At 36.6% G+C, this 8,582-nt stretch overlaps 1 protein-coding gene across 4 annotated transcripts in view; it reads left to right on the top strand.

Moving 5' to 3' along the window:
- The first annotated feature begins 210 nt into the window (after nt 1-210).
- The window catches only part of kif13ba (kinesin family member 13Ba), a 96,773-nt gene continuing 88,401 nt past the window's right edge, over nt 211-8,582 (top strand). For all 4 annotated transcript variants that reach the window (XR_008839262.1, XM_056477415.1, XM_056477416.1 and 1 more), the window contains exon 1: nt 211-1,332. Coding sequence is in view for 3 of the 4 variants with exons in the window: in XM_056477415.1 (XP_056333390.1) it covers nt 1,263-1,332 (70 nt within the window). In the remaining variant the exon portion in view is untranslated. The remainder of the gene's footprint in view (nt 1,333-8,582) is intronic.

Here is an 8,582-nt window from a genome sequence, read left to right as displayed (position 1 = left end):
AATAATAATAATAATAATAATAATAATAATAATTATTATTATTATTATTATTATTATTATTATTATTATTATTATTATTAGATTAATTATTTGTTGTCTATTTGTCAGTCCAGGTTTATTTATTTATTATTAATGTTTTCGGTACTTTTATTTTTAGAGACTTTTACTTTGAAACGCCAACTTCCGCTGGGCGTCCCAGATCACCGTTAACATCAGCGGCTTCACGCTGCTCAGTCATGAAATAAAGCGGCTGCTTATTACGACCGTAACATCCACGCCGGAGTCCTTAAATCGGTCCGATCTTCATTTTCTTGGATATGTTGGTTCTCTAAAAGCCTCGTCACCGTGATATTGGATACTAGCCCAGAAGATCCTCCGAACTGAATGGCAATGTAGAGCAGCACCATTGTTTTAATCAGCTCGTGAAGTTGGACCCAGCCTAAAAATCAAACAAAAATTCACCAGATGCTGTTATATCTCCTACTATTTCATCAACAATTTGCGACCAAGGCTCGGAAATAACTGCCATTTTTGGATTTATTTTTTTGCGTGTGTGTGCTTTTTTCCTGTCGTTGACATTTAAGTGTTTTTTCGGTCTTAACCCGGTTCGTTTGCCATTTTGTTCATGTTAAAGTGCTGCATTGACAGATCACTGTGTGACAGCCTAACATTAGCCTAATAGTCATGCGAAAGCCATATCAGGCCAATATTTTTGCATAAACACTTCACAGATCTTAGATAAAAACGATTTTAAAACTGTACGGTAAATATATTATTTGTTTTATTTAATGCAAAACCCATTCCTTCAAGCGTAATGTGGTAGTCAGACAGCCTCAATCAGGCATGAATTATTTAAACCCTGCTTACTTATTAGTTACTCGGTTTCCTGCCGGACAAAAGTCTTGACATTTGCAGTTTGACCCAGTGTGAATGTGACAGGAATCCAGGAGGGAGTTGGCTTTGCTCTCAGCTCTGTTTTTGACCCAACTAAAGCTCCAGTTGTCAAGACACTCCACCAAACTTTTCTTTTAAACATTTTAAAAAAGCGACCATGCCTCTACTGTTCCGTTCAAAACGCAGAAAAACAACCCGGTAAGGACAATGCTGGCAATTTTTGGACACGACACGCTTCAGATATCACGAATTATCCGGGACTCCGGTGACAGACATATCTAGATGAGTTTGATTTGATGAACTCGAGGCTGTCAGCAAGCATTTTGGTCGTATTATAACACGTCTCCTAGTGGATATATCGATACATTATGGGTGACGCTAATTTGAGCGACTCTAACGTCAAGGTGGCGGTTCGGGTTCGGCCCATGAACCGGAGAGGTGAGTCGAGTTTCAGTTCTGTCAATTGATATCTCCTTACTGTCTAATACGAGTGTGACTTTTTCCTAGACTTTGAGATCGTTCCCGTGATGCCCTAAAAGCTGGTTTTGTGAAATTGTGACACATCCTTTAATCTTGTGGTCAGTAATGGGGTTTGACAAAGTCTATCTGACCAAACTATGCCAGCTGGATTTTTCAGTATGTGTTTGTGTTAGGTCACATGATCTGATTTAATTTGAGTATCTATCTATCTATCTATCTATCTATCTATCTATCTATCTATCTATCTATCTATCTATCTATCTATCTATCTATCTATCTATCTATCTATTCACCCATTTATTTGTCTGTCTGTCCATCTAACCAACTTTCCATCTATCTATTCATCTACCCATCTGTCTGTCTATCCATCCATCTATCTATCCATTCATTCCCTCATTTGTTCATATCTATCTATCTATCTATCTATCTATCTATCTATCTATCTATCTATCTATCTATCTATCTATCTATCTATTCACCAATTTATTCGTCTGTCCATCCATCCATCCATCCATCCATCCATCCATCCATCCATCCATCATTTTCTTGCTCATCTTTTGGTCTATCTGTCTGTCTATCTCTCTTTTTTCTTGACCATATCTCTGTTTGTATATTTGTCTGTTTCTTGACTGTCTATCTGTCTTTTTCTTGCCCATCCATCCATCCAGCCGTCTGTCCTTCTGTGTATCTGACAGACATTTTTATGATTCCATGTTCGTTGTGTATTTGATAAAGATCTTTCTGTCTCTCTACCATCTATCTTTCTATATTACAATTAGTGTCATGCATGCTTTTAATTTCCTTTCGCTTTTTCTCCTTCTCCAAGATTATTTGCATGATTGCTTGATTGTCTCTTCCATGAACGCATGACATTAAAGCAGGTCTTGCCGTGGGAGAACATGTGTCTTGGTAAATCCACCGGAGCGTGAAATATTTGCTACATTGTAGTGATGTGGTCACGTGTCTCACTGGAGCGTAACATTCAGTCACAAGACTCCAGCACGGATTGTGTGCTGACAGCCTGTGTGAGCTTTCCAGGTCACAAATATTTTTTGAATGCTTACCTGTCTCCATTTGTAGTGTTCGGGCAGTTATCGAACATTTATAATTGTGTTTTCCAAATCTAAAGTTTTTTTAGCTGTTATATCTGTCCTGTTTCAGAGAGACTGCAAATGACACTTAACTTTCTGTTTTACTTGCGCTCTCTCTCTTTCTCTCATTCGCTCTCTCTGTTTTGGACAAAGGCAGGAAGGGAGTTTGAATGGACTATTTGCCAAAGTTGCATAACCGAGCATGTTCCCATGGCCGAATGAGTTGAGTCCTTATAAGAAAATGCCCATATTCAATCTTCAGACTATTTAAGGATAACTTTGGGTGGATAAAATGGCTAGTTTGAACTAGTTAATGATTCACTGGTGCCCCACGTCAGTTGAGTACACAAATTGCCTGATTGTTTTCTCGCATGGCAAGAATAATGCAGTTACAGTTTCATGAAACTAACTGAAACATGCATTGCTTATAGTTTTACTTCTATAAATCCACGGAAACAGTTATCAAAATGAGCGGTGTGCTGCCTTTTATTATCTGTAGGTGATCAATGGTGTATATGCACAGCTAGTGTTTTTCAGCCAACAATAAACTTTCGGTGAAAAATACAATCAGTTAAACAGACTTAAGCATTTATTTACTTGTTCAAGTGTAAAATGAGATGAAAGACTGTAGGGCTGTGTGATTTGGGGAAAATATCTAATTGCAATTTTGATTTGATTTGCGATTTATAATTTTATGGTCAAGCTTAAGCTCAATAATCTGTATCTTAGCATTTTTAATGCTGAATGCAGTGAGTGTTAGTTTAAAAAAAGGAACTGAAAAGATATTAACTTACTACAACATTTATTCAAATTTGTTTTAAATTCAGAAATGAAACACAAATTTTTCTCTTGAGCAAACAGTAAACCCAAGAAAAATGACCTTACCTTTCTGTAAATAAGAACTCTATTTAGGGAGATGGTGTTGCTTATTACAAAAATAATAATAATTATAAAATTAGAGAACACTCTGCAAACTAACATGGCTGAAACAACTCTGAAATTGATCTTTGCTGTTGATTGCTACTAGATTACGTGTCACTGGCAATATTTTCAGTTGACTTTTTAGCAAGACACTCCTCATATAGCCACCTGTGGCGCTTTTTTAGGTATTGGTTGTTGTATTCCTCGTGCTGTGGCAACAATTCTTACAAATTACTTGTTTTTATTCTGTGTCTGGGCAGTATATCGAGTTCTGGGGATATAGCGATATGATTCCCCAACGCGATGCGGTATTATCCAATATCTTTTATATCGATATGGGTTGACACCACACGTGCACATTCTTTGCAAAACTGACCACTCCAAGGTAGCCTGCGAGCTCCACTTGCACAAATAAACTCATGCACAAATGAATGATTCACTCTCTGAGTCATATAAAAGATTTGTTAAAAATGAACAAATCGTTCAAAAACAACCGATCACAACACGGGGCATGGAGGAACATGCAGTGCTGGTGTTGTATCGAAATCTGCTTCCCTGGACAAATCTGACACCCCTCGTGTGCACACGCGTCACACAGTACCTGCAGCTGTCACAGCGGTTTATCGGAAACCTTTTATCGATCGATTCTTCTGCAATTGACAGCAAGAGCGAACATAGAAGCATTGTAAATGACAAGCAGCACCTGAATGTGTTTAAAAGAATTTAAAACGCGAAAATGGGACGAATTTATACCGCATTTTAAAAAGTGAAACCACCTCATATTTACTGATTATAAGTTCAGTATTTGTTACACGACGGTCTCTTCTGTACATTTACGTGATAACACATTTAGCTTTGTGTTGTGGTCTGTTATTGCATATTGACTTCAATTCCGAATATATTCTAATCATTGTATTTATTTATTCTGTTTAATTGATTTATTTATTTTAGCCCCTTAACTGGAAGATGTGATTTGATATGTGTTATTAAAACTTAAAAAAAAAAAGTAAAATAAAAAACACCTGCGTTTGTATACCAAACGTTTCTTTTTCTGTTTTAATATCTCGCTGTTAGCTACTCTTTTACAAATAACAATATAAGAATGATAATTATAATGATGAAAATAACAGGGAGGGAAACCCCCTGTGTTTGAATGATATTTTGCTCAAAAACTGTTTAATTAAGTTTTAATAAAGGCTTTGACTCTCAAGTAACCCTTTATGGGAAAATACCGGATATATATCGTATACTGTCATTCCTCCTAAAAATACAGAGATATGATTTTTTTTTTTGCCCATATCGCCCAGTCCTACCGACATGCTGTTTTTCTTTGATATGAATTTGTCTATTATTGCTTGGGAAGCGGCAAATGCCGTCATCCCACTCGTCTGTGCTTTCTTCTTTGTTTGTTTGTTTTTTTTATTGTGGACATTCTACGTAGTTTGGTTGCACAATTCTGATCGGGCAGAACAAAATTCTGCTCACTCAATTGTATAATAAGCCCTTCACACGCTAATGGCAGTCACGCATTTGCTCTGGGAAACTCCAAGATAAATTATACCCATATATCGCAGCCTCTTGCGATTAGCTAATCGCAACGTTTCAAATTGCTTTTGTGATTCGATTTCGGTTAATTGCACAGCCCTAAAACACAATGTAAATGTAAGCATCATCAGTAGCTGAAAATGAAAATAATAGGGTAAAATAAATTCCATATTTTAAAGACTTGGTGTGAAAAAATGTGAATTTACTGCAGTGCTGCAGCAGTTCACTACCGCAGCAGTTCACTACAAATGCTTGGGCTGGCTGACCGAAAATTAAAAGTTTGTGTGCATATACCCCATTGTCACTTGATCTTGGATGATCTATTAGGTTCAGGATTGTGTCAGTCTTTCCAAGTTCATCAATGTTCCCAACATTACACATGATTTCCTCTCTCACCCGAGTGACATAATGCAGGAAATTCAGATTTTTGGAATAGCTAGCTAGATTGGACCTTGGCCACCAAATGCTGAGAGGAAACCAGTTGTTTCCTGTGCTAGCGGGAAGTTGTTGCAGCTAGCGTGGCTTCGGACTGCATCCTTTCCAAGGAATTCTGAGTCAGCTGCAGATGCTTTCTCTCCGCTTCCTTGTTGTTGTCCGCAGAAAAGTTGTGGTGGTTTCAGACATGCTTTGGCCTGCTGTTGGATTGGGAGTGTTAGCATAGGCCAAGCCTTTTAGTTTTCATCAGTCGGTGCATCTCAGACTTTCAGCTGACTGAACCACAAAAGTTTATGTGGTATGCGTTTATTGGACAGGAAGCTGCTTTAGCAACAAGCTGCTGCTGACTTTGAGGGAATGCTGGTGCAGGTTGCTCTCGCTGTTGCTGTCAATGCTTCCAGACTGAAATCTGAGCCAATCCCAAGGATCAACTTTAAAGGTCCCATGAAGTGCTTTGAAATGTGCTTTTTTTAAATTTAATTTTTGACGTAATCTCAATTGAAAAACAAAAAAAAGGGAGCGACAGAGTAGCTCCTCCCCTTTTAAAACAGCTACCAATAGCATTTTGTTTCATCACAGCTCTATAAATGAGTGATTAAGCTCAAGCACATCAAATGAAAAGCAAATGAGGAGTGTATTGAAGTGGGCGGGGCATGTCCGATACTAGAGAACGTTTGATTGGTCAAGATTTGATGAGAAACTGAAGTATTAAGTGACATAAAAAAAGTTGTTCCATTTAGGCGGAAATGACAAACTATAAACTTTACATGTTTATATCAGTTTTATCAGGTTTTGTCATTGTTTTGTACCACTCTAGCTTCTAGATATCTTTGAAGATTGACATACTGACACTAACATCTAAACATTATTTTAATTTCACTGGACCTTTAAGGATGGCTTTGTGGCATATGTCCAGCATAAGAGAGTTTCATGGAAGTGTCACTTGAACTTGACACTTCACAGTTCTGCATCTTGTGTTCATTCATGTATTGTTCAGTTGCTAAAAATACCCACGATGTCATGTGCAAAATGACACATTTAAAAAAAAAATATTGGGATATTGTGAGCAGAGATAGCTTTGACAGTGACTACATTTACATGAACATCAGTAATCGATTTATTTACCTTAATCTGAACAAGACAAAATTATGATTAAGGGTTTAATGGGTTGGTTTTAGAATGTTCTTTTCCTGCTCCTGTACTAAACATTAGAATATTTAGTAATTCTGCAATATGAGTTAAGGCAGCACGATATTGGAAAAAAACGGACATTGCGATTATTTTATTTTTTTACAATATATAGTGCAATATTGAGTATAATTTCAAATGAATAGGTCTATTTGGAAAGAATTCATACTTTTAGACAGATACAGTGGGAGGATTTTACAAAGGACAGCACCTTAAAATATAATATGCAAATCACAAACAATTATACAGTAGAGCAATGATACTGTACAAATAAAGTGCACAATGATTTATGATTTTCTGAATGTTTAGCAATATTCAGATAGACAAATTTATTAATCAAATGTAAAATAACACTGTATAGTTACATTAATACAGTTAATCCTTATTAAAATTAGAAACGTTAATTATTATGCCTGGATAATTTAAAGTGACTTAAAAAATGCTCACAGTCGCAGGCCCTAAAAACACCCATAAATAATAAACATTTTGGTAACTTTATGGTTAAACATTGCAATGACAAATCATGAGTGTTTTCAAATATAGCTCCTGGTCAATTATAATACCAGTTCAGCATTGCACATCCTGCGATGTGACTATTGCAAATGCGCATATTGCAATATCAATGCTGAAACGGTATATTAGAAAATTTCAAAACAATATTAAAACATTAGAACAAAGATAAAAATGAAATAAACAGTGTTTCATGGTTTTTGGTGAAGTCTATCAACATTGAAGTTCAGAAACGCAGCAATCAAATGTAATGAATTAAACACAATTTATCTTTGTTAAAGTGGCAAATTTAAACATTTCTCAGACCCAAAATGGATTAAATCAGTTTGAAATTTTACAGTTACAGGCCTTAAAAACACATTCAAGAGAAATTTTTTCACATTATTGGAACCTATTAGATTAGGTCATGTAATAATCCCAACCTGACATCGCAGATCCTATGATGTGACTGCATATACACACATTGTGATTTTAATGCTGTAATGATATATTGTGCAGCCCTACTCCACGTCTTAATTATATTTTTGTTTATTACGATTTAGTGTTGTCATGATACTGGAATTCAGTACCAATCAGTATTGAAAATTTAAAAACATCCATTTTCAGCTAACATTTAAGTGATGTTGAGGACGTTCTTAAACCATTGTGTTCAAGTGCTCAACAGAAATGACTGATTGGCCGTGAAGATTATCAGTTCACCGAACTCACCGCTGTTTACTGAGCGTAACTACAGATGCAGGGACACTGGAGCGTTTTAAAGCTGCGAAGATCAGCAGGCCTGTTTATAAGCTGACATATGAGTGATCTGCTGATAAATCAACTGATCTTCATGGCTTTGAACACAAGCAAATCAGTGCTGTTTAAGAACGTCCTTAACAGTGCCCAAGTGACAACACTACAACAATTATGACTTAAGTTGGATTAAGGTAATCAAAAATCTCTGTTTAAATAATAGATTCTTAATCAGAGTATCAAAACTGAAGTATTGCTGTTCATGTAAACACAGTGTTAACATATGCAAATTGTCTAAAATGAAAGCAGAACATTTCCATTTTTAGTATATCATTGATTTGTAAGCACACTACTAAACATGGGCTGCGTCCAAAACCGCATACTATATAGGATGCTAATAATAGCATGCAAACTGAGTAGTATGTTCGAATACATAGAATTCGAAAATCCGTATGCGAGAGGTACTCGGATGACTACTTCCGGCCGGATTCTGAAGTGCGCATCCCATGCACGCTGCGCTATCCCATGATGCCCTGCGAGAGAATTCATGAATGGGAGTGAAGCGATGCAACTGACGCGGATAGGTCTCATGACCGTGACAAAATGGCGGCTGTAGTACGTCCGAATTCCATTCATACTGCTCACATTCATAGTGTACTGAATGTACTTTTCTAACGGTCGACTAGTACATTTAAATTCAAATGCTGTACCTATGGAGTAGTAGGTGGTTTCTGACGCAGCCATGGTCTGTAATAATAAATTGCACGATAAATAATTTCAGCATTT

The sequence above is a fragment of the Danio aesculapii genome, chromosome 17 (genome assembly GCF_903798145.1).
Source record: "Danio aesculapii chromosome 17, fDanAes4.1, whole genome shotgun sequence".
Lineage (NCBI taxonomy): Eukaryota > Metazoa > Chordata > Actinopteri > Cypriniformes > Danionidae > Danio > Danio aesculapii.
The sequence above is the reverse complement of the archived record's forward strand: the minus strand, read 5'-3'. Positions and strand labels throughout refer to the sequence as shown.